This window comes from Dromiciops gliroides, chromosome 3 (genome assembly GCF_019393635.1).
Source record: "Dromiciops gliroides isolate mDroGli1 chromosome 3, mDroGli1.pri, whole genome shotgun sequence".
In the NCBI taxonomy this organism is placed as follows: domain Eukaryota; kingdom Metazoa; phylum Chordata; class Mammalia; order Microbiotheria; family Microbiotheriidae; genus Dromiciops; species Dromiciops gliroides.
This window is the reverse complement of record NC_057863.1, coordinates 1468271-1493095: the sequence shown is the minus strand read 5'-3', so window position 1 is coordinate 1493095 and position 24825 is coordinate 1468271. Positions and strand designations below refer to the sequence as shown.

The following is a 24825-nucleotide window of genomic DNA, read 5'->3' as shown; positions in this document are numbered from 1 at the left end:
TCTCACCTCAGCTTCTCCATCTGCAAAATGCTGACAAGAACACTTGGACTGGTTACCCCTCAAGGCCGTGTGGGTTGGATGAGAATAGTCTGTGTCACCCACTAGGGTGATTGCTGTGTGTGTCAGATGGGGTGGGCGGGACTTGCAGGGGATCAGAAAGGCTGCAGCGCCAGGGCTGCTGGTCTCTCCTTACCCACCTCATCCTTCAAGGCTGCCTCTCTCTGTCTCTGTCTCTGTCTCTGTCTGCCTCTATCTTTCTTCTGTCTCTGTCTCCTGTCTCTCTATTTCTGTGTCTGTGTCTCTCTGTCTCTGTCTCCTGTCTCTCTCTCTCTCTGTCTCTGTCTGCCTCTATCTTTCTTGTCTCCTGTCTCTCTATTTCTGTGTCTGTGTCTCTCTGTCTCTGTCTCCTGTCTCTCTCTCTCTCTGTCTCTCTCTGCCTCTATCTTTCTTGTCTCCTGTCTCTCTATTTCTGTGTCTGTGTCTCTCTGTCTCTGTCTCCTGTCTCTCTCTCTCTCTGTCTCTCTCTGCCTCTATCTTTCTTGTCTCCTGTCTCTCTATTTCTGTGTCTGTGTCTCTCTGTCTCTGTCTCCTGTCTCTCTCTCTCTCTGTCTCTCTCTGCCTCTATCTTTCTTGTCTCCTGTCTCTCTATTTCTGTGTCTGTGTCTCTCTGTCTCTGTCTCCTGTCTCTCTCTCTCTCTATCTTTCTTGTCTCCTGTCTCTCTATTTCTGTGTCTGTTTCTGTCTCTGTCTCCTGTCTCTCTCTCTCTCTGTCTCTCTCTGCCTCTATCTTTCTTGTCTCCTGTCTCTCTATTTCTGTGTCTGTGTCTCTCTGTCTCTGTCTCCTGTCTCTCTCTCTCTCTGTCTCTCTCTGCCTCTATCTTTCTTGTCTCCTGTCTCTCTATTTCTGTGTCTGTGTCTCTCTGTCTCTGTCTCCTGTCTCTCTCTCTCTCTCTGTCTCTCTCTGCCTCTATCTTTCTTGTCTCCTGTCTCTCTATTTCTGTGTCTGTGTCTCTCTGTCTCTGTCTCCTGTCTCTCTCTCTCTCTGTCTCTCTCTGCCTCTATCTTTCTTGTCTCCTGTCTCTCTATTTCTGTGTCTGTTTCTGTCTCTGTCTCCTGTCTCTCTCTCTCTCTGTCTCTCTCTGCCTCTATCTTTCTTGTCTCCTGTCTCTCTATTTCTGTGTCTGTGTCTCTCTGTCTCTGTCTCCTGTCTCTCTGTCTCTCTCTGCCTCTATCTTTCTTGTCTCCTGTCTCTCTATTTCTGTGTCTGTTTCTGTCTCTGTCTCCTGTCTCTCTCTCTCTCTGTCTCTCTCTGCCTCTATCTTTCTTGTCTCCTGTCTCTCTATTTCTGTGTCTGTGTCTCTCTGTCTCTGTCTCCTGTCTCTCTCTCTCTCTGTCTCTCTCTGCCTCTATCTTTCTTGTCTCCTGTCTCTCTATTTCTGTGTCTGTGTCTCTCTGTCTCTGTCTCCTGTCTCTCTCTCTCTCTGTCTCTCTCTGCCTCTATCTTTCTTGTCTCCTGTCTCTCTATTTCTGTGTCTGTGTCTCTCTGTCTCTGTCTCCTGTCTCTCTCTCTCTCTGTCTCTCTCTGCCTCTATCTTTCTTGTCTCCTGTCTCTCTATTTCTGTGTCTGTGTCTCTCTGTCTCTGTCTCCTGTCTCTCTCTCTCTCTGTCTCTCTCTGCCTCTATCTTTCTTGTCTCCTGTCTCTCTATTTCTGTGTCTGTGTCTCTCTGTCTCCTGTCTCTCTCTCTCTCTGTCTCTCTCTGCCTCTATCTTTCTTGTCTCCTGTCTCTCTATTTCTGTGTCTGTGTCTCTCTGTCTCTGTCTCCTGTCTCTCTCTCTCTCTGTCTCTCTCTGCCTCTATCTTTCTTGTCTCCTGTCTCTCTATTTCTGTGTCACTCTTTCCTATCTCATTCCAATCCCCGCCCCCCCCCTCCTACCTTGTGTCCTTTCCCCTGGGTGGGAAGGGGACCTCCTCTGGTTTAGCCCCTGACATGCTCTGTTCCTAGGCCTTGATCCCAGGCCCTGTTCCCAGCCTTTCCCATCTCAGCTGCCCCCAGTCCCCCTCGTCTGCCTCCCCAAGGGGCCGGGCCCTCAGTGGCCTCCTTGCCTCCATCCCTGCTCCCTCCATGCTGAGACCAGACCCATCCTGGCTGCCCAGACACAGCACAGAGATACAAGGAAAACCATGGAAACACGGCAGTGTGTGTGTGTGTGTGGGGGGGGGACGGGACTCCCACACCAATGGTCTTTCATCCAGCTTGTGTGGGGGCAGCCGCCCCCACCCCGGGGAGTCTTGTGCTGAACTCCAGCCTCCAAGGGCCCCTACACCTGCCCCACCCCCAGAGCTCTGGTCCCCCCTCTGTGGCCCAGCCCAGCAGCAACCTGTTTGTCCATCCTGAGCCGTCCACCCTCCAGGCTCAGCTCCCATAGAACCTTCCATCCCCCGCCCCCTTTATCTGAGCCGGGGATCCTAGCTCAGCCAGGATGTGTGTGTGTGTGTGTGTGTGTGTGTGTGTCTCGAGCGCGAGTGCTGGGGTGGGGCCTGGTTTGACCCCCTGACTCCCCCTGCCCTCTCTTCTCCAGGGTGAATCAGCTGATGATGCCCCCAGCATCAGTGAAAGTCTGAACAGGGTAAGTAGTGGAGGGGGGGGGGGCTCCCAGGTGAGGTGGGATTCTCGTGAGGATTCCCGGTCACAGCCACTAGGGGGCGCTACAGTGGGTAGTGCTGGGCCTGGAGTCAGAAGGGCCTGAGTTCAAATTCTGCCTCCTACACTCACTAGCTTGGGGAACCTGGACAGGCTTCCTCAGTTGTCCAATGGGGATAAGAAGAGCATGGGCTTTCTCACTGCCATCCTGTTTACAGCACGCTCGGCACGCGTGGGGTGACTGATAGATGCCGACCCCTTTCCTCCCCTGGCTTAGCACCCAACAGAGCAGGGTCTCAACTGCAGGGCAGTGACTGGGGGCCAGCCTTCCCAGGGGTGAGGAGCACGCTGGGGGCCGCCCTGGTGCAGGGGGAGCCTCTGCACCCCTGCTCCATTTCTCAAGCCTCTCCCGAACCAGCCTGGGCTTGGAACAGCCCCAAGGATCCGGCGCTGCCCTCAGGTCAATCCTGGTTTGTGGCAGCCAGCCCCGGTGGCTCTGAAGCCCCTCTTTGCAGAGGGGGGTGGGCTTGACTCAGGGTCAAGCGTTCTCCCCAAGAAGCCTGAACAGGGCACAGCTGACCCCAAAGGAAGGCGAGAACAAAGAAGGGCTTCTGGGTGTGGGGGCAGAGGGACCCATGAGAGCCCTGACCTGGGAGGGGGCCAGCACCAGGAGCGGGGCTTGAAGCCAGGGCCTTGGACGCCTGAGGGACTTCTCCTTGTCTTCTGGGGGGCAGAGCCCCTCCCGCCTCCTCCCCTCACCCCCAGGAGGTGCCAACTTTGGGCCCCTGGCAGGGGGCAGATACTCACAGGAAGAGTTCCTGGGTTTTTGCTGCCCAGACACGGCCAGGAGAGTGACCCAGTGAGCAGCCTCTGCCCTAGCCCCTGGAGCTAGAAGCCAGGCTCCGCAGGAGCCCCCCCACATCCTCCATCCCACCCTCTGCCCCAGCACCCCCATTTCTGCCAAGAAGTATCTCCCCCCCCAGGCTCACGGCCAAGCCCTTGGCCGCCTTGGGCTATTCCCTGACTCCCTGACTCCCTGGCTCCTGGAGATCCCTTAAGAGAAGCTGTCGCCTTTGGAGGGCCCTGGCCTCCATCCCCCCTCTTCCTCCTTGTCCTCTCTCCAGGTATCCTGGGAGCAAGACACGCTGAGAAGGCTGGGCCCTGAAGAAACCACCGCAGCCCTGCCCTGGCCCGTCCGAAGTGGGCAGGGCAGGGGGCCGGGTTCAGCCTCCAGCTCCCCTGCTTGTGCCCCCAAAGGCAGGAAAGTGGTCAGGAGGAGGAACAGGAGCTGGCGTTACCCGGCAGTACGGATAGGCAAAGGACAGACGCGTTTGTCAAGACACTCAGTTTGCTGAGGAAGGGCCCCCGAGCCCAGGCCTCCCCTGGGGGGCAGGAGATGCCACAGACACACACTTGACACGTATGGCCCACGAATGAATGTGTATGTGTGTGTGGCCTGCAAAGATGGCGGCACTGGCCCCCCAGAGAAGCTGTCCCGGACACCGGCAGGATGCGCAGGCTGGGGTCCACAGGAGCCTAAGGGGGTGGGGCGGAGAAGAGAAGCTGGTGGTGGCTTCAGCCAGGCCTGCCCACCCTCAGCCCCTGGCAGCTACAGGAAGCTGCCGTCGTCCCCCCCCCTCCCCCCGCTGGCTCCACATGGATGAGGAGGGGCCACATCCTGAGGTGCTCCGGCTCCCAGGATCCTCCCTGCCTCTCCCCCTACATTCCATCACTCAGCATCTTGGCCTGGATCTCTTCTCATGTAGCAGTTTTGGGGAGGTGATAATGGGAGCCCACGTTGGGGAGCCACCTCGTCTGGTATCCCACGGCTGCCCGCAGCTGCCCAGTGCTGGCTCTGAAACCTTGTGAAGTGGGCAGCGTGCCTGGTGCTTGCCCTTGGCCTCACCTACCTGCTCTCTCCCCTCAGGGAGGGAAGGGGCTGGGCTGGGGCACTTGCCAGGCAGAAGCAAGGTGAGGGACTTGTGGGAGGAGCTGACAGAGGCTGGGCCTCAAGGCCTGACAGCCTGGCTTGGTGTCCTGCCCTGCCCAGACCCTGAGACCTCCTCCCACCCCCTCAGCTACTTCCTGGAAGAGCCATTTCCCAAACTCTGGGGCACTTTCAGGAACCAGAGCCGATTTCTGCCAGGGGGTCGGGGGCCAAGGGAAGAAGTTCGGCCCGTCTCCAACCCTTGTCCCCACGCGGGCAGAGGCTTTGGGCTCCGAGGGGTGGCCGGGTCAGCTGGCTTGGGAAGTCCCCTGAGCAAGGAAGGGAAGCCAGAAGTCAGCAGGATTTCTCCGTTGTGGGAACGACCCTAACCCGAGACAAGCAGCTGGGCCCTCTGTGGCCTCCAGAGTCCAAGGCCTGCACTCAGCTGGCACCTAGTGAGCACTCCCAGCACCGGGCTTTGTGCAGGTTCTCCCAAGGCTGCCAGGCCCTCTCCTACCCATGCCTCTTCTTGGTCTCGTCCTTGCTTTAGCTCAGCTGGCCTGACTCCCCACCTCATTTCCCGGAAGGGCAGGTCAGAAGGGGGTGGCCTGCCAACAGCAAACCCCATGATCCCAGAGAAATGCCCTCCGTCCTAAGGCCCATTTCTGCAGCAGTCCTCCCCCAGATGTCCCCAAGAAGCCGTCACCATCAAGATCAGCCAGAAAGGGGCGTAGCTGCCCCCATGAGGCCCCCTGACAGTCAGTGACAGGACACCATCCCATGGCAGCTAGAGATCGAGATCCTGCCGCCGGGCATGCATGTGTGCCTGTCTGTGCCCACATCCACTCTGTCAGAAGCCCAACACCCAGACGAGTCTCCTTGGAATGCTGCACCCACATCTCCCTGATGGAGTGCAGCCTTGGCAGGGCCTCAGGAGCCTGGGGGGGGGGGGGGAGAGGGAGCGGGGAGGGAAGGACCAGAGCTGTCTGGGGGGGCAGGAGGTAGAGACAAGGAACACCTACCCTTACCCTGCCCTGATCCCAGAGGTCTAAGGCCCTCCTGCTCCCTGTAGCCAGGTACTACCCAGCTGAGCCAGACAGGGTGGGGAAACCGAGTCCAGGTCCTGGGCAGATGGGAAAGCCCCAGGATCTGCACACTGGCCATTCCCAATCCCACGGGAGAAGCAAGCAGGGTGGTGTGGTGTGGCCGGGGGCCAAGGTCAACAGTGGGGGGTGGGGGGCATCCTCCCAAACTAGCCTTGGCCTCAGGGCACCCACAGAGCCAAGCTTTCTTGTCGTACAAGAACCAGGTTCCAAGGTTTCCTGACTTCTTTCAGGAAGCAGAAGGGCTGTTTGATTTTCTAGAGCAGCCCAGACATTGTGAATCGATCTCAGAGGATGAGCGCAAAGTCCACCAGAGACCTTTATGTAAATGAATAAACCTATTTAAGGCCAGGCAGTGCTCAGTGTTGGCTTGGGGCAGGGGGGGGGGGGGGGGGGGGACTGAAGGAGGAGCCAACAAGGCCGACCCAGTCTGCCTCTGGAAATACTTCCAGGCCTGTGCTCCTCTGGGCCTGACTGAGGGGAGTGGCCCCCTCCCTTCCTGGCCAAGGGTGGGCTGGCCTTGTGGTGGGCTCCATCTGTGCAATGGAGTCTTGGGCCCCCAGGCCCACATGTGAGCTCACCTGGCCCCAAACAGAACCAGCTTTGTCCTACCCACGCCCACCTTCCAGTGCCTTGGACCTAGTGACCTTCCTGGTCAGCTGGGGCTGCGACCTCCCAGGCCCTTCCTTGGCCCAAGGGCTGGCCACCCAGCCATCCCATCTCCCTCCGCTTAGGCATGGGACCCCAGACCCACCTTTCTGGCCTCTGCTGTGCCTTCTTGCAGCCCCAGACCCCACTGGCCTGGTTTGTCTCCTTCAGCCACAGGGGCACCGAATCCAGGCTCCCTCCAAACTTAGTTCAAACACAGCCCCTGTCCTGGGCCTCAGGGGACTCAGGCCCCCCTTTCAATGACCATGAACTAGCCCCCTGACAACAAAAAATCAGCAAGGGGCTCCTGAGGGAACCTCGTCCACTTAAGTGGGACAGGGAAACCCCAGGAAGCCACTGGCAAGGCTGCCCACAAAGCCTGACAGCCCGGGCCAGAAGACGCTGGTTTTATTGGATCTGGGTGCAAAAATAGAAGTCTCTGGGTGCCCCAGGTCCCCCCCTCTTCCTCCCACGTCACTCGGTGCTGTCCTCGGCCCCTGGCTGCCGCAGCTTCCTCCGTAGCCTGGCCTTAGGGCCCCCAGCCCCCGCCATGGAGGATGCTTTGGCCTTTTTCACCAGGGGCAGGGCAGCGTCCAGCCTGTCCTTTCTCTTCCCGACCTGCAGTTTCTGCCCAGGCTCCGCGGAGCCAGGCGCTGGACTCGGTGGGGCCCCGTTCACCACAGCCTGGGGCCTCAGGGTCTCGGTCTGACTGGTGTGCGGGGCGGGGGGGCCCCGCGTGGTGCCATTCACTCCAGGCTGGGAGGGCGTCTGACGCTGCTTCGATTTCCTCCTCCTCTTCCTCCTCTTCTTCCCTGTGCCCTCGGCGGCGGCAGTCTCCGTGCCACCCTCAGCGGTCTCCGTGCTGCCCTCGGCAGCTGCCAGCTTGTCCCGCCGCTTCTTGTTACGCTTCTTGGTTTCCGGGAGGAAGCCCTTCTTCCGCTTCCGACTCCCCCGCTCCTCAGGGGCTCTGGCTTCCCCCTTGGTCTGAGAGACCTTGACTTTCTCCTCCTTGGGGCGCCTGCAAACAGAGCACCCGCGTCAGGGCCTGCAGGCCGGGAGGCGGGCCCTGCCTCTGGACACTCCCCCAATTTCCAGTACGTACTGAATGCCCAGCAGCTTCAGGGCCTGCCAGGTGAGGTCGGAGAGGCGGCCTGTGGGGCCCAGGCGGTCACTCTGCCGCAGGTCCTGGAGCACGGCCAGGGGAGCCTCCAGGCTCGTGGGCAGCTTCTGTGGAGGGGATGAAGAGCCCCATGGCTGCCTGGGTCCCCCCGGGACAAGGAGAGGAGCCCCCCAGGGCAGCTGAGGGCCCCTTCCCCTCTCCCACTCCCAAGCCAGAGGGCCCCCCAGGGGAGGTAGGGGGGAAGAGGGCCCAGCTAGGAGCCAGACTGACAGGGAGAGAGGGGGGCCCCAGACCACTCTACCCCACCAAGAAGAAGCCACCTCACCTCCTCTTTCACAGTCTTTATGAGAAAGGCCAGGAGCTCCAGGGCCTTGAACAGCTTGAGGTGAAGGCTTTTGTTCACGGCCTTGCCCACCATTCTCAGACTCTGGGGGGGACACAGAGACGGCCATGCGGCAGTCTGCCTGGGCACCAACGGGGGTGTATGGGGAAACAAGGGGGCCGGGGGGTGGTCTGCCCGGGCACCAACAGGGGTGTGTATGGGGAGACGACGGGCCGGGGGGCGGTCTGTCCAGGCACCAATGGGGGTGTATGGGGAAACAAGGGGGCCGGGGGGTGGTCTGCCCGGGCACCAACAGGGGTGTGTATGGGGAGACGAGGGGGCCGGGGGGTGGTCTGCCCGGGCACCAACAGGGGTGTGTATGGGGAGACGAGGGGGCGGGGTGCGGTCTGCCCGGGCACCAACGGGGGTGTGTATGGGGAGACGAGGGGCCGGGGGGCGGTCTGCCCGGGCACCAATGGGGGTGTGTATGGGAAGACAAGGGGGCCGGGGGAGCGGTCTGCCTGGGCACACCCCCCGGGGCAGGGGTGGCGCTACATGACCCACATACCTCTGTGGTCTGCCTGACGCTGTCCTCAATCAGCTCCTGCCAGGCCGGGCCCTCCAGGGACTGCTTCAGCTCCCGCATCTGCAGGGCCTTCAGGAGCATCAAGCAAGCCTGGGCCTGAATGAGGGTCAGGAAGAAGAGCCCATTTCCCTGGTGGTCACCAGCCTCGAGTGGCCACCCCCGTCCCCCTCCCAAGGAGGCCGCTGCAGGGCCGGCTACTAACCCAGGCAGAGGACAGAGATTCTTCTGCAATATGCAGGAATCCTGCCGACGCCCCGTGCCAGTGGCCTCGGCCCAGCCCCTAGGCCTCTCTGGGCCGCCCACCACAAAAGAAGGGGGATGACTGGGGGTCCCCGGTGATTGCTGAATGAGGCTGAGCTTGGCTCAGGGGCCTGACAGGAGGCCCCATCTCAGGCCCACGGTCACAAGCCCCTTAGCGTGGGCTGCCTGGGCTGCTCTTCCCACCTAAAGCAAAGCAAGGCTAGCAGCAGACTGGACAAGAGGAGAATAGCGCCAGGACCCCAGCTGCTCCCCCCTCCCCACCAGGGTGGCTCTGATTCTTGCCTGGTGGTAGGGCCGGGCTCCAGTGGTGATAAACGGGAGGACGACAGGGATCAGTTGCTGACACACCAACTGTGGGGAGAGCCGACGCCCACTGAGCCACACTGCCCCGGGCCCCTCCCCTGCGCCCTGCCCCCCCGGCCCAGTGGGAGAATGCCAGCCCTGACTCTGGGTGAGGAGGATCCACATCCCCAGCAGGGCCTCAGTTTGCTCCTCTGGCTCGGCAGAGGGAGCCGCGGCGCCCACACTTACAGGGTGGCGGGTGAAGAGGTCCACAAACATGGTGGCCGTGAAGGGGCTGTTCCGCTTTGACAGGAAGCTGGTCAGTGCCTCGGTGTACAGCCGAGTCACTCGGGCCAGGTCCAGGCAGCTGGAGGAGCCCTGCAGGGGGGAGGGGGGTAAAGGAGCGGGCACTCCTGGAGTGGGACGTGTGGGCAGGGTCAGGGCACTTCTCACTCGCTGGGCGCCAGGCCTCATGGGCGTCTCCAGTGGTCTGCTGCCCCCCTCCTCAGGCGCCCCCCGGGACAGGGAGTTGGGCCCTTCAACGATGCCTCCCCTCTCCCACGGCCTGAGCCTTGGCTCTGCCTTCCCGGGGACGGGGCTCACCTCGGCTTTCGGGGGGGCACTGACTTTCCGCCGCTTCTTTAGAGACAGGGCCACTGGCGGCTCGGCGGTGTTCCCCTTCAGGACTCGGAGCAGGTAGAGGGAAGCACTGGGGGCACAAGTGGGGGGGCAGCAGGCTCAGGCCCCTGGCCCCAGACCCACCCCCACCCCTACCCCAGGGGACCTCGATGGCAGCTGCCGGTGATGACCCCGAGATCCATCTGCCCCCCTCACCTGAAGTGGTAGAGGGCAACTGCGGAGTCCGCCTGGCGGCCAGCCCGCTGAACCAGCCGCTCCAGCATGGCGTGGAGGCCTTCCGCCTGGCTCGCCACGCTGCGGCAATACTGCTTGGCCCGGCACAGCTGGTTCCTGCCAGAGCAGGAGAGGAGCATGGGCATGCCTGTGTACAGCCACCAGACCTGGCCCAAGCTCCAGGGGGAAGGGCCCAGCCCCGAACGTTAGTCTCTGAGGCACCTCGGAGCCCCTTACCCAATGCAGCACCCAGCGGGCATCCCATCCCACCCTGGGCTTCTGCTAGAAAGGTCTGTCCCCCACTGCCCCCAGGTAGGCCTTCAGTGCCGCAGCACGGGGCACGCTCACGTGAAGATGTCGGCCGTCTTGTGCAGGAAGTCCTGTTCCTGCTTAGTGGAGTCACAGCTCATGCTGCGCTCGATGACGGCCAGCAGGGGTTCCATCAGCTCCAGAACCAGGGGGTTCTCGGGCTGCTTGGTCAGGAAGCCCTCCACCAGGTCCAGGACCTGTGAAGATAGAGTTGGTGGGTGGCTGCCCTGGGGGACCCTGGCGCCTCCCCGCCAGCCAACGAACGCCCCACCCCCCACACCAGCTGCCACACCTTAATCTTTTTTTTTTTTTTGGGTGAGGCAAGTGGGGTTAAGTGACTTTCCCAGGGTCACACAGCTAGTAAGTGTCAAGTGTCTGAGGCTGAATTTGAACTCAGGTCCTCCTAACTCCAGGGCCGGTGCTCTATCCACTGCGCCACCCAGCTGCCCCACCGCCCCCCCCACCTTAATCTTGAAGTCCCGCCGAAGGTTCTTCTCCTTCTGCATCTTGTCCTTCTCCTGCTTCTTGGCCTGCATGCGCAGCTTCTGCTCCGCAAAGAGACTGGACAGGCGCGCGTCCAAGGCCAACATGGCATCGTCATCCAGCTCCTCGTCGCTGCTCTCAGCCTCGGCGTCCTGGGGCAGGGGAAACGGCTGCTGGGGAGGCCAGGACCACTGCCTGGTCTGCTGCCCCCCACCCACCAGAGGCCGGCCCGGGCAGGAAGGGATGGTGTGACAGGCCTGGCAGAGGGGACGCCACCAGCCCCGAGCCCAGGGTCCTGGCTCTGGCACAGGGAGACTGGTGGCCTCACCGCCAGGCCCAGCGGGGGTGGCCCACCCTCACTCACCAGCGCCTTCCCCGCCTGAAGCACGTTCATCAGTCGCTGACGAAAACCGCTGTCCACCTCCCCGTCACTGGCCTCGTCTGCATCTTCGTCCTCACTGCCCGAGCTGTCCCTGGAGTCGTCCTCGTCGTCACCTGTCGAGTCGTCCTCGCTCTCATCCTGCATCACGACACAGGCTGGGCTTGGTGCGGACCCTGCCCCTGCCCTGACTGGGCCTTGGAACCCCAGGAGAAAGGCTGTCGCCCCCCACCCCCCACCCCCACCCCAGCTCCCCTGCTCTCACCTCCCCAGCCATCGGCCTCTTCCCGCCAGCCTCCTCTGTGACCACCACTGCCCCGTCCTCCTCTTGATCGGGGTCCAGCACCTACAGACGGAGCAGGGGTGAGGGGTGACTCCCAGGAGGGACGCCGAGGCCCCTCCCCCACTCCAGGCCAGGAGGCCACCCCCAGCCCCACTCACATCCAAGATCAGCTGCAGGGCCCGCCGGTTGAGGTGCGGGCAGATGCGGGCAAACACGCTGCGAGACACTTGGCGCATGAGACGGCTGGGCTGGGACAGCAGGGTCAGCAGGATCTCCACCATCACCTCCACCCAGTGGGGCTCCTCGGCACCTGCCGCGAGAGTGCGGGCACCTTAGGGAAAGCCGAGGGGGCCATTCCTAGAAGTCACCCTGTTGCCTGGGACCCCAGCCCACCCATGGCCCCGGGGATGTTGGCGGGGCCCACCTGCCGCTGCCTTCTTGGCTTTCTTATCCAGTGCTTTCTCCAAGCAGCTGTGCAGGTCACTCAACAGGTCCACGCACTCACCAGGAGCCTGGAAGGAAGGAGACGTGAGCCGGCATTCCCTGGGGGCCCAGATCCCCGGGCACAAGTCAAAGGTTATTCGGAGCCAGGGAACATCAATTCTGATGAACTTTGGCCAGTGTTCCCAGAACAGACTGACTTGTTGCTGCCCCCAGGAAGGGACATCGAGGCCCTGGGGGGGGGGGGGTTAGCCTAGACGCCCTCCCCTGGCCCCCAGGGGCATGTGGGCTCCGCTCCCATGTGCAGGGGAAGAGATCTGCCCTGCTTAGCTTGGGGGCAGAGGAACCAGGAGCCGCCCCTGGGCGGGGTTGGGGGGCTGCCCTTGGCCCCCCCATTCCGTCATTTGCTGAACTGTTCCTGTCTTGTGGGGGACACGCCTGGCTCAGGGTCTGCAGCCGCCTACCGGCACCCACATACCTTAAAAAGGTGGATTCCCACCAGGAGCAGGAGCTGTTGGAAGGCTGTGATCTCGGCCATGCGGAAATCCTTGGCCCGCTGCTGCAGATGATCTGCGGACTGCAACATCCTGCAGACATGGGGGGGCAGGGAAGGGTCAGCCCAAGTCGTGGGGTGCCGGGGCCTCCGGGCAGTACTCAGCCCACCCGGCCAGGCAGGCTCACCTGTCCCAGGCTCACACCCACCCAGCCAGGCAGACTCACCTGTCCCAAGCAGCCTTCTCCTCTTCGGTGAAGGGTTTCACGGGCTGCACGTTCTTACTGTGGGACAGCAGGTGGTCCGCGTAACACGCAAGGTACTGGGTCCAGAGCTGCCCGTCCGCCATCATGCCATGGCTGATCTTCCCTTTGGGCAGGCTTGGTGCCATCTTGCCAACTTCCCCGAGCAAGGGTAGGAAGTTCAGAGTCTGCAGCAAACTGGGAGAGCAGGTCAGGGGTCAGGGCCCACAGGTGAGGACAGCACGGCCTCTGCCACTTACAAGCCCAGTGACCTCAGGCAGGGTCTTGTACTGCTGAGCCTCAGTTAATTCTGCAAAATGAGAGCTCTCGTTGCTAGCCTCTCAGAGGGCAGCTCTCACATCAGCAATTATTAGGCACTAACTGGGTGCCGGGAACCTCACCTTGGCTAGGGTGCCAAGAGGACAAAGGAGAGGGCAGAAGTGCCAAGGCAAGGACTTGGGAGGGGGATGCTGGGCTGTGAAGGGACCCCAAAGGGTAGGAGCCACCCAAGCTTCTGGGGCATCAGAGTGATATGATCAGGGATGAGCCTTAGGAAGAGAGTCAGGTCATGAGGGTCTAGGGAAGGATGGGAAGGGGAAAAAGGGGGAGAAGGGGAGGGGAAAGGAGGAGGAAGGGGAAGAGGAGGAGGAGGGAGAAGATGAAGAAGGCGGGAAGAGGCCAGCCTCCAGCAGCTAGGCTATGTCCAGCACTGGGGTGGATGCATCCCCCCCCACCCCCTGCCCCGACTCAGCCACTGGATAACTCCCAGCTCTCCACCCATCGGGAGGTGAGCGGGTGCCAAGGAGGCAGATGTTGGGATGGGGAGATACCCAAGTCAGAGTCTGTCCCTCAGGGAGGCCGGCAGGTCACAGCCCTGAGGTCCAGAGGGAACAGCTGCCTCCCCTGGCCCAGGGTGCGAAGGCTCCAGGGGACAGTCAGCCTCCTCACAGAAGGGCCCTTCGACAGGCAGAGAGGGGCTGAGGACGGGGCCAAACAGGGGGGCAGTTCCCCTTACCTGCCCCCTCTTTTGGCAGACAGAAGCAGAATCCTGCCTGACTGGAATGATCTAGGGAGGGACAGACTCCCCAGGCCCCAGGGTCACGCCTAGCAGGGCCCGGCCAAGCCTAGGGAGGACCCACCTGAAGAAGGCGTTGGCGGTGGCATCTCTGGTCTCGCTGTCCAGCGGCACCGACACTCGGTGTTCAGACTCAGGGATATCCCTGGAGAGTTTCTTTGTCTCAAAGAATGAATGAAAAAAGCAGAACCTGGTGGGATTGAGGAGAGAAGGGCAGGAAATGGAGGTAGCTGGTGGGGGGAGAGGGGAAGGGAGCAAGTGGGAGTCGAGGGGTGTGGCTGGGGGCTCCCACCCCTCCTCTCCTCAGCACCAGGGGCAAGGTTCTCAGATCGTGGGGCTCCACTTGCCGGGGCCCTGCCTGGGCCTGCCTTGGGGTCCACTTGCACCACCCACCCAGAGAGCAACAGGAGCAGACTGGGGTGCTCGGTCTTTGGGGCTGCGCGGTACGGGAGGGTCGAGCCTGAGTTCCGAAGCCCCACTCTGCCCACGCGCCCTCCCTGGGACACCACCACCAGGCTCAGGCCCCAGGAGTCACATAGAGCCCCAGCTCTCCCACCTGGCTATGCCCACGACGAAGGCCTCATCCTTCGTCACCTGAGGGTTCTCCACGATGCTGGTGAGTCTCTGAATGAGCCACTTCCGCAAGCGAAACACAGACTTCTCAGTCCTAAGTGGGGAAACACAGGTTGGGACACAGCCTGGGCTCCAGGAAGACTAGCTCGAGGGCAGCGGGCCCAGGGGCACCTGTGCCCGGGCAGTGTGGGCCACCCTCAAGAGAGAAGTCAAGCCTCAGGGAGGACTGAGGCCTCAGGGCCCCTGTGCCTGGGCAGTGTGGGCCAGGTTCAGGCCACCCTTGGGAGGAGCCGAGCCCCAGTGGCCCAGGATCAGGTACTCACGTCGCTCCGTGCCCGTCCTCGCCCTCGGCTGCATTCTTCTTTTGACGGCTGGTGCTGAACTCGAGACAGCTGCTGAGGTCGGGCCTCAGAAACATGTCCTTCAGCCAGCTGCTGTAGCGCTGCAAGGCCTCGGGCCTCAGGTGCTTCACTACCGGCCATATGCTGGGCACCACAGGGTAGCCCTGGTTGGTGAGGGACGAGAAGGCCACCAGCACAGCCAGTTGCTTCTCGGGGTCTGCACAGCCCTCCAGGAAGGAGCTCACGTACTTCTCCATCTCTGGGGCGAACTTGAACCTCGAGGGCAGCTGGAGGAAGAGGGGGATCAGGGAGGGTCCGAGAAGCAACAGCAGGGTCCTTGCCCCCTCCCCGGCCCCGGCTTCACAGGCCAGGCTCTAGAGGCACAAGGCCTGGCTCTGTGCCCTCCCCAGCATCTCTAACGGATAATCAAGACCTACCTGAGCAGAGAGCACGTGGTCACCATATCGACGCATCACTTCTCCCCGGAGGACCACGCGGAGTTGCTCCAGGGATAGCAAGGGTAGGGCACTGCCCAGCAGGCGGAAGGCTGTGTAACTGGGGAGGGACGAGGGCGTCAAAGCCTCCTTCTGGACCCCTCTCCCAGTGTCCTTCTACCCTGGGACAAGCTGAGGTGGTCAAGACACCTCGTGAGGGGGCTCGAGCTGGCCAAACGCAGCCCCCACCCCCAGCCCACTTCCCAGAGCCGCCCAGAGAGGGGAGAAGGCGGCAGCCCACCTGCCAGGCCCAGAGTGCTCCTCGAGAAGCCCGTTCTCCACCACCTCTCCCCAGAAGAGCTCAAAGGCCCCCTCCTGGAGGGCGATGCGGACAAGGTCCAGTCCCACGGGGGGCAGCACCTTCTCCTTCTTCACAGACTTTGCCGCTGCGTTTAGAACATCCACCAACCTGGGAAGTAAACCAGGTCACGGCCCCGTGAGGAATCCTTGTTCTAGTCTGAGCCATTCCCTTGACAGATTTGAAAACTGAGGCCCCCAGAAAGGAAGAAAGGAAGGAAGGAAGGAAGGGACCGGGCCAAGCCCCCTCGGTCAGGAAGGGTGCTGGAGTTTGACTTGGGATCCTGACTTGAGGCCTGCCCAGGCGGTCGCTGCTAAACCCGGGGCAAGAAGATACTGGCCAACAAGGGAGGGCAGCTCAGAGCCTCCCACGCTGGCCGGGCCCTCACCACCCTCTCTGGGCCCCATTCCTCTTTCTCTCAGGGGCCTCTCCAGGCCCAAGCTGATTTGGAGCCCAGCCTGCTCTTGGCCAGGAGGCCAGAGAACCCCAGCCTGTGCCCCCCAAGCTGGGCCTAATGGGGGCATGCTGGAGCAGGGGCCACACCTGGGCACGGTCTCCCTGGTGACCACGGAAGCCGAGCCCAGGAGCTTCTTCAGCCTCTTGGGCTGCAGGACACTCGGGAACTTCTGGAGCCCCACCAGGAGGAGCTGCAGCTGCTCGGGAGTGCTGAAGGCCGCTGCCAAGTCTGCCTGGAGAATGCTGAACAGGACCTCTTCGAACACAGGCTCCGGGATCTACGGAGAGGGAGCGAGGCTGAGAGGGCTGCCGTCCTAAATGCGTCTGCCTGGCGCCCCGGTCCCCCCTCCACACACCCAGCATGCCCCCAGCGAGAGCCCCTAAGGTGCGCTTCCCCAGCCCGACCTCTGACACGATGTCCACCAGGGTACGGCGAGGCAGGTCCTGGAGGTGGTTGCGGTGTTGAGCCAGGCTCTGCAGAAGCTGGACGGCTTCCACTAGCACCTTGTGGTCCTGGGCAGGGAGACAGAGGGGGGTCTGGTGAGGGGGGAGGATGAGGGGCGGGGGTTCTTACCAGCCCAGTCGATGAGAATGCCAAGGAGGGCGAGGACAGAGAAGGCCCCAGGAACCAGGCCAGCCTACAAGAAAGGAGGCCCAGACTGGGGGACGCTCCCCCTCCGAGCCATTGGCCTCCCTGGGGGAGAGAGACCAAGGGGAAGCCCCTCGGAGGAGCGCGGCACAGGCCGGTCTTACCTTCAGCAGACGACCCGACTGAAACAAGGCCAGGACCCCAAAGAAGTTCCCGAAAGCAGCGCTGCGCAGGAGCTTCTGGAAAGGCATTGGAGAGCACACTGGGTCACCCCAACTGCAGAAGGCCCCCACACAGGGGGTGGCCCCGAGGTTCTCTAGAACCCACTGCGGAGACACCTCAGAATGACACACTGAGCCGGAGAAACGTCCACTTGATACCCAGGGGACTCTGATCGGGGTCACCGGGAGCCTCACATCTGCCCAGCCTGGGCTGCCACTACCGCCCCCCCTCCAGAAAGGGGGAGAGGGGAAAAGGGCGCTGTTTTCTGGACCCGTGCTCAGAGGGGTTCTATACAAGATCCCCCTCCCCCGCCCGTGCTTGCTGCCTCAGTGCCCCCCATCCCCCCCCAGACCCCTGCTGTGGAGCAGAGCCTCAAGGCTGCCCAGGCGGGACCCCAGGGCAGGGCAGGGTGGGGGCTGAGAGCTGCCTCACCTTCTTCTGCAGGTTGTGCTTCTCTTTTATCTGGTCCAGGATGCTCTGCAGAGAGATGTCCTCCACGCCCTGCAGCACCTAGGACGGGGCGCCAATCGCTGCCCTCAGCAGGCTCACCCCCTGCCTGGGGGGACCCCGACTCCAGGATCTCTGGCCCCCAGGCCCTCCCGGGTGCCCCCTCCCCACTCAGCTTCAGGGGGTCCTCTGGGCCCCAGGATGTGACCCGACCCACCCATGCCCACGGCTCCTGCGTGAGCACTCCGGGGGAGGGGCCGAGCACCCCCAGCCAACCCCAACCCCAACCCCAACCCTTCTCACCTGGCTCAGGGCCAGGCTGAAGCCCGGCCTGGCCGCCTCCCGGGTGGCTCCCAGGCCCTCGATGAGCCGCCTCAGGGCGTACTGGAGCTCGGCCTCCTGCGGAGAGGCGGGACCCCCACTCACTCCGCACCCTGGCCTCCCCAGCACGCAGCCCCTCCCCCAAGACCGGGGGCTTGCCCCCCCCCGGGAGCCCCATCCCCCCCCCCCCGTACCTGGGGGCGCTCCCGCAGCCGCTTCACCAGCGCCGCCGTGGCCGCCAGCCGCTCCTCCTGGGCCGGCTTGGCGATGCCCCAGAAGAGGTCCAGGAAGTCCCGGCTCTGCTGCAGCAGCGGCGCCGGCTCCGAGGAGGAAGAGGGGGCCTGCTCCTCCGCCCCGGCGGCCCCCCGCGCCGCGCCCGCCATCGCCGGCTCCTCCGGCTCCTCCGCCGGCTCCTCCGGCACCTCCGCCTCCTCCTCCTCTTCCTCCGCCGGCTCCCGTGCCGGCTCCCGTGCCGGCTCCTCCGCCGGCTCCTCCGCCGGCACCTCCATCTCCTCCGCCACCTCCGCAGGCTCCAGCGCGGCCTCTTCCGCCGCCGCTGCTGCCCGCGATCCCCGCGTGTCCCGCGTGCCCCGCGTGCCCCGCGTGCCCCGTGTGCTCCGAGTCCCCGCCATGCTGCGCCGCTCTCGGAAATGACCCACGTGCAGGCCCAGAACCGGCTGTGCCACAGTGCTTCCGGGTCACGGCTCCACTGCGCCTGCGCGCTCGGGCAGGAGGGCGGAGCCAAACTGAGACTGCGAGTGGCTGGGCCCCCTGGGCGGGGCCTGAGTGAGCGGAACCGGCTCTGCGCCGGTGCATCCGGGGGTGGGCGGGGTCAGGCGTGAGCGGGCCCGCCCCTCTTCATCCCTTCCTCTCTGCTCCGTTATCCTTCCAGTCTGGGACCCGGGCCGGGGCTTCCGGGAGCTCTCGGGGGAGGTCAGGGGCAAGAACCCGGGTTCGAGTCCCTGCAGTTGTGCCGCTCCGCTTCCTTGGCCACCCGGGCCGGCCCCTCCCTAGGTTTCGTTCCGTAAGATTGGGGAGGGGGCGTCCTGGCCGCACTTAAGTCGGAGTCGGAGAAGGGAGGCAATCTGCACTAGCGGAAGGAGTGCGCACTGCCAGGAAGGACAGTAATGGCCCGTAGCATCCTTCGGACACTTCGGGGATTTTGCAGAGCTCTCATTCGATCCTCCCAACAGCCTGCGGAAGTAGCTGCTATAATTCGCCCATTTGCAGACGAGGAAACTGAGGCAATCCGAGAGTTGAGCGGCTTGCCGGGGATCAGAGCCAGAGTCGGTCAGCTCCGTGCCAGTACGCAGGCTGGGCAGCGAGGTGGGCGCGCCTTCATCGGCGTGCGATCACTTGAGAAGGGGCATAGCCTCGGCGCCCCGGGGCATCAGACATGCGGGGGGCTGCGCGGCTCATGACTGGCCCGGGCAGCTCCGGGGTCTTGGGCTTCGCCAAGTTCTCCTCTCGTTCGTTTGCCGCAGCCTCTGCCCTGTGGTCATTCAGAGGAGACCCTGCCGGTCACCTCGCCCCACCCCTCCTTTGGAAGAGGAAAGTGGGGGCCTGACCCGCGGCCCTAGGTCTAAACAAGGGAGCTCCCTCCTTTGCACAGCCATGTTGGGAGCCAACCTTGGCGGTGGTGGTGAGACACATGGGCAGGCTCCCGCAGGGGCTGCGGCGCTGTCCGTGGTGCTGACAGCGGAATCCCGGTCCGCCTCAAAAACCGCATGCCCACCCCTAGTAAAACTTTGTGCTTCCCAGGTGAATTCCGTCCTCCTCTTCTTTTAGCCTCAGAACAACACGGAAAGGTGGGGGAAGCGGGGACCTTCCCCCTCATTTGACAGGTTTAAAAACCCGAGTACCAGAGAAGGTCAGCAAATCGCACCGGATCCCAGAGTGAGGAATCCAGCTGGCACCAGCTGGCTCTGGCTCTGGACCCCAAGCTCTTTCTATTGCCCCCGACACTGTCTCCCCGAAAACTCTTCTCCTAAGGAGCTCTGGGCCTCCCTGGTTCGACTTCTCAACTCTTACACCCTATTATAGTTACAGTCTGCACTGTTTTGGTGCTCCACCCCCCAGGCCCAAATCAAGAGAGGCAGAGACAGAAAACAAGAAGCAAAAAACAAACAACAACAAAACAAAAAACCACTCAAACCCTTGATAGCCCAGCAAAGCCCCTGTTGATGATTCCAGCTTGTGGGAGAACAAGTGAGCCTGGGAAGCAAGCTCAGATCATGCTGGCTGGCCGCTTCTCAGCCTCATAACTGAAGAGATCCTTGCCCAGCTAGAGGCAGGCCTGGGCCTGGGCCCCATCCTGTTCTAGGCCAGAGGCTGAATGCATAGTCCTAAGACCCAGTACCCACAGGGTCCAACCTATGACCATTCTGGACAGAGGTCTTATGTTGACAATGTTGGGAAATGTCCTCAGAGGCAGTATCTGCTCAGTATGGAGAGGGTTCTGAGGTCAAGAAAGGAACATGAATGGTGACAAAAAATATTTTTCTATTATATTAAGATACATATTACATTACATTACATTACATTACATTACATTATATTATATTATATTATATTATATTATATTATATTATATTATATTATATTATATTATATTATATTATATTATATTATATTATATTATATTATATTATATTATATTATATTATATTATATTATATTATATTAAACAAGGAGCCAGGCTTTTTCTTGTTTCTTCATTGAGGCCCAGCTCCTATAAAAAGTCCATCTCTGAAGGATATGGATGATTGCTGATTGTCCTAGCCCTGGAGGTTCATACTCTTCAATCTTGGGGAGGGGGGGGCACCCAATTAGACCTTACTTCTGTTTGGAGTGTAAATAGAATCCAGTCGAGGTGAGTTCTTACCCTGAAGGAAATGAGCCCCTACTTATACCCTTCCATTGGAGTTTAGGGTGGCCCAGCTCATGAAGGAGAAAACCAAACAGAGAGGTCTGGGTAGAGCTGGATTCCCCTGTCCAGAGTTCTGGAGGTGGCTGAGCCATGTCCTCAGCAGGCGGAACTGAAGACTCGGTTAAACGTCCACCAATCGGGATTGATTTTCAGGTGTCAAGAGAATTTTCTTTCAAAGGTTATTTCCAGCTTTCAGGCTCTCCATGTCTTTTCTCTTTGGTTGCCAAGGGAAACCACTGGCCATCAATTTATTGACTATTAACTAGTCTCATTAATAAATTGATTATTAATCACCCAGAAACTCGATCTTTGGGACTTTTCATTCATAACCTTGGGGAAGGACAGTTTCCTATATCCTTGAGTGGCCTCTGGGACCTCCCTGACACAGCTCTCTGGTCTTACCTACTAGTCAGGCCAACATCACTTCTGAGATAGCCAGGCTGGTCACAGAGGCCTTTTCCAGCTCTGGAGTTCTGGGACTTGATTAATTTGGGGGAGTGGAGGAGGGAATGAGGATCCTGGCTTTGCATTCTCCTCAGAGAATGAGCTCAGGAAGTCCCACCTGGCTTTCAGTCTGGATTTGCAAAAGTGAGTCGTGTTTCTGTGACTTTGAGCAAGGACCTTCCCTTCTCCAGGCCTTGAATTTATCTTCTGTCACTTGGGAACACTGGACTAGATGGTATCTGTGGTCCCTTTCAACCCCAGATCTTCAGCCCTGTGAGGAGAGACTGGAGCAGAATGACCATTCAATTCAGTGAGCATCTAAAAAGTGCTGGTCTCTGCAGTGGCAGTGCTCCCAGGCACTGTGGATGGTGAGCCATTCCTTGTAACAAATAGAATTTTAGAAAGGAAAAAACCCAGTACAACTAATTAATACACTGAACAAGTCCAAAAAATGGGCAAAAACATCTGTGGACATCCTGCTCTGCAGAGGGTTAGGCTGGGAGTGTCTTCTAGCTCTTCGTCTAAGTGCTGCTTGAGTTTTACAATTGTGTTACATCTACTTTTGATTTTTTGGTGTATCACTGTTCTTTTCATTTACCTTGTTTTAGTTACTGTATGGATTATTTTCTTGGCTCTGCTGACTTCACTCCTCCTCTGTTCATGTAGATCTTCCCATGCTTCTCCATATTTATCACATACCTCATTTCTTACAGCACAGCAATATTCCATTCCATTCACACACCACACTTTGTTTAGCCATTCCTGAACTGATGGGCATCTATTTGTTTCCAATTCTTAGCTATTACAAAAAAGGGCTGCTATAAATATTTTGGAGTATATAGGAACTTTGTTCTTATTGATTGCTTCTTTGGAGCCCCAACCCTGGCCTGCTTACCACAGCAGGTGGGGATCCCACCCAGCAGTCAAAACACAAAATTATGTAGAAAAACTTTTACGAAGATGATTCCACTCACCATCACTACCTGAAATGTGTACATGCTTATGGACAACATAAAATTCAATAGACCTAAAAAGATAACTAGCTCTTTTTGGAAGAAAACTCAGCAGGTATTGCATCCAAATAGCAGCCCTGGTTGAAACAAGGCTAGCAAATGAAGGGTAGTTTGCTGAAGTCAGAGCTAGACAGACATTTTTCTGGAGTGGCCTGAGTGAAGGGAAGTGCTCACGAAGCTGATACGGGTTTCAGAATCAAAACTTCTCTAGTCAACATGCTTATTTGCCTCCCAAAAGGAGTGAATGACAGGCTCGTGACAATGCAGCTGCCTCTTGCAGGAAAGCAACATGTTACCCCCATCATTCATATGTCTGCTACCACCAGGATGATCCCTTATGAGGTTAAAAAATAATTATGGAAACCTGGAGACCCTCATCATCAATGTAGTGAAAAAGGAAAAGTTTGTCATTCTGGGTAACTATTGCCACAGTAGGCACAGATAATCAGATATGTCAGGGAGTCTTTGAAAGGAATGGAATCAGAAACAGCAACAGCAATGATCACTTACTACTGAAGACTTGTGCATCTCACGCCCTTCTCGTCACCAACATTGTCTTCTGTTTACCTGAATGCAAAAAATTTTGTGGGTGCACCCTTGCAGCAAAAATTGGCATTTAATAGATGGTTGTAAGGAGAAGAGACACATAGGATGTGAGAATTAATGAAGGCAATGTTTGGTGCAGAGTGTTGGACTGATCATAGACTTATCCTCTCCAAGCTAAACATTCACATTCAACAAAATCATCAGCCCCAAGACAAGACCAGAAGATTTAATTAATGTCCTTATATTGGAGAACTTCTCCAAGCATGAACAGTTTGTTGCTAACTTGTAAGGAAGGCTGAGTCAACACACAGTTGGCAACAGTGGAGCAGAAAAGGAGTGAGCAGCTTTCAGAGATTTGGTGTAAAGCATCACATTTACTCATCTGGGTCAAAACAGCCACAAACATAAAGACTGGTTTGATGAAAGTGATGGGGAAATTGAGAAGCTGCTAAATGAAAAATGAGAGCTCCACAGGCTTTACCAGCAGGATAGTTCATCCATCTCTAAGATGGCAGCATTTAACTCCATCAAAAGTAGAGTTCCAGTGAAGCTTAGAGAGATGTGGGATTCTTGGCTCAGTAAGAAGACAGATGGAATTTGGTTTTATGCTGATAGCAACAATCCGAAGTGCTTTTATGAGGTCCTGAAGGCTATCTATGGGCCAAAGACTGATGGTGCCTCTCAACTACTCAGTGCTGATAGAACCACATTAATTAGTGATAAGGACTTGATCTTGGAGAGGTGGGCTGAACATACTGTTCTCAATAGGCTGTCATCAGCTAATGCTGACCATTTACCTCAGGTCAAAGCCAATCCCTCTCTAAATGAACGTCCAACTGAAGAAGAGGTTTTGAATTCCATTAGGCTCCTCTCTTGTGTCAAAGCTCCTGGCGCTGATTCTATTTCAGCTGAGATTTACAAGGCAGGGACTTCACTGCTCATACAAAAGCTGAATGAAATCTGCTAGGTTATATGGCAAGGAGAGGTTATTCCCCAGGAATTCAAGGATACCTCCATTATCCATTTCTATAGAGGAAAATGAAATAGGTTATTCTTTTCCATAGCTTTTGATTGTTCCTTAACGCACTAATTATTTAGGATTTAATTTTTAAGTCTCCATTTGAGTCGGTATCTTTTGTTTGTGGTCCCTGAATCAATGGCTATTTTATTGCATTATGGTGTGTTAAGGATTCATCGACTGTTTCTGCCTTTTTGCATCTGTTTGCAATATATCTGTGCCCTAATACATGATGCATTTTTTGGGTTAAGTGACTTGCCCAGGGTCACACAGCTAGTAAGTGTAAAGTGTCTGAGGCCGGATCTGAACCCAGGTACTCCTGAATCCAGGGCTGGTGCTTTATCCACTGTGCCACCTAGCTGCCCCAGCATGATGCATTTTTATAAAAGATGAGATGGTGTTGAGAAGTATGCACATTCATTTGCAGTCCCATTTAGAAGACACCACATTTCAGCCAGTTGTTCAACTCCCCATTTCCCTTTCTACCTTTCAGTTAGATATCCAAAATGGAGAGCTATTACAGTCTCCTGTCACTGCTGTATCACTGTGTCTTCTTGTAGCTCAGATAGTATTTCCTCTATGAATTCAGATGCTAAGGTATTTGGAGGGTGCCAGTGTATTGTTGTTATTGGTTTGCTTTCTGTTTCCTTTCAGCACAATGCAGTTCATCCCTTTTTATTTGTGGGATCTTTGTTTTTGCTTTGTCAGATAGCTTTGCGGATCCTGCTCTTTGGTATTCCTTTGACACGGAGTAAAACTTCCCTCCCCACCCCCTGAAATAGGATGGATAGAATTTTCAAGTACCAAATTGCCCAGACCACACACAACCCAAAGCCTTCACAGACTGTCTCTTCATTCGTAGGAGCATTTGCCAATGGAGCCCCCTCCCAGCACCAAAGCAAGCAAGACTTCTCTCTTCTCCCCTCCTCTTCTCAGTCCTTTCCCCTCTTCCTCATCCATTACTCTGTGGACTCTTCTTTTTCTGAGACCATAGAGGTCACCTTCCCCTCATTGAATTGATTTGACAAAGGCACATCACACATTCCTCTCTCCTTCATGCACTCTTCCATTTTGTAAAGAAACCCACAAAAACAAAAACGAAAACACCATGTTGATTCAGCTGTAAGCAGGGTATCACCCAGTTCTGTCCATAAATGTTCCAGGCCCACCTCTTCCCAGTTACTTCCACTGGATTTCCACCTTCATCCCTGTCTCCTTGTGCACATTTAGAAAGAAGCCTCTTCCTTGTCTCTGCTGTTAGATTGTTATTGTTAGTGTTACTATCCTTGGATTCTGCATTTATTCACTTCTACATTTCTGTTGTTTGTGGTGTTTTTAGAGGCAAATAATCTTTTCGGGTCTAGATTTCTTTCTAAAAAATGTTACAAATGCCTCTTTATAATTGAATGTCCATCTTCTTTCATTTGCAGTTAGGCTCAGATTTGCAGGATAGGACACCCTGGGCTACACACTGAGTTCCATTGCTCCTCAGAACACATTTTCCCAACTCTTCCAATATTCAAATGTCCTTTCCTTTATATTTGAAGATCTTTCTCCTGATCACTTGTGTAACTTGTTGTTTCTGTACTCAGTCTTGGATTGTTGGGTTGCTGTTTTTCTCCCTAGAAGTGATCTTTGGGTTCTTTCAATTAATATTTCATTTTCTCTCTTCAGAAGTCCTGGGC

The 24825-nt window shown here is 58.0% G+C and overlaps 2 protein-coding genes across 4 annotated transcripts in view; one reads left to right on the top strand and one right to left on the bottom strand.

Moving 5' to 3' along the window:
- The window catches only part of SPNS2 (sphingolipid transporter 2), a 51070-nt gene extending 45561 nt beyond the window's left edge, over positions 1–5509 (top strand). For all 3 annotated transcript variants that reach the window (XR_006355651.1, XM_043994874.1, XM_043994875.1), the window contains 2 exons: positions 2582–2629; positions 3768–5509. Coding sequence is in view for 2 of the 3 variants with exons in the window: in XM_043994874.1 (XP_043850809.1) it covers positions 2582–2624 (43 nt within the window). In the remaining variant the exon portion in view is untranslated. The remainder of the gene's footprint in view (positions 1–2581; positions 2630–3767) is intronic.
- Positions 5510–6712: 1203 nt separating this feature from the next.
- On the bottom strand, positions 6713–17611 carry MYBBP1A (MYB binding protein 1a). Its single transcript, XM_043997366.1, has 27 exons — positions 17385–17611; positions 17173–17268; positions 16855–16932; positions 16365–16439; positions 16017–16124; positions 15699–15889; positions 15099–15266; positions 14801–14918; positions 14346–14650; positions 14006–14116; positions 13514–13639; positions 12360–12572; positions 12118–12226; positions 11623–11710; positions 11357–11508; positions 11181–11261; positions 10901–11056; positions 10518–10688; positions 10093–10250; positions 9727–9861; positions 9496–9601; positions 9142–9270; positions 8893–8961; positions 8332–8445; positions 7767–7868; positions 7424–7548; positions 6713–7339 (listed from the first exon to the last, which is right to left on the bottom strand). The coding sequence occupies exons 1-27, from the start codon at positions 17571–17573 to the stop codon at positions 6796–6798; spliced, it is 4017 nt and encodes a 1338-aa protein (XP_043853301.1). The 5' UTR covers positions 17574–17611; the 3' UTR covers positions 6713–6795.
- Positions 17612–24825: the final 7214 nt, after the last annotated feature.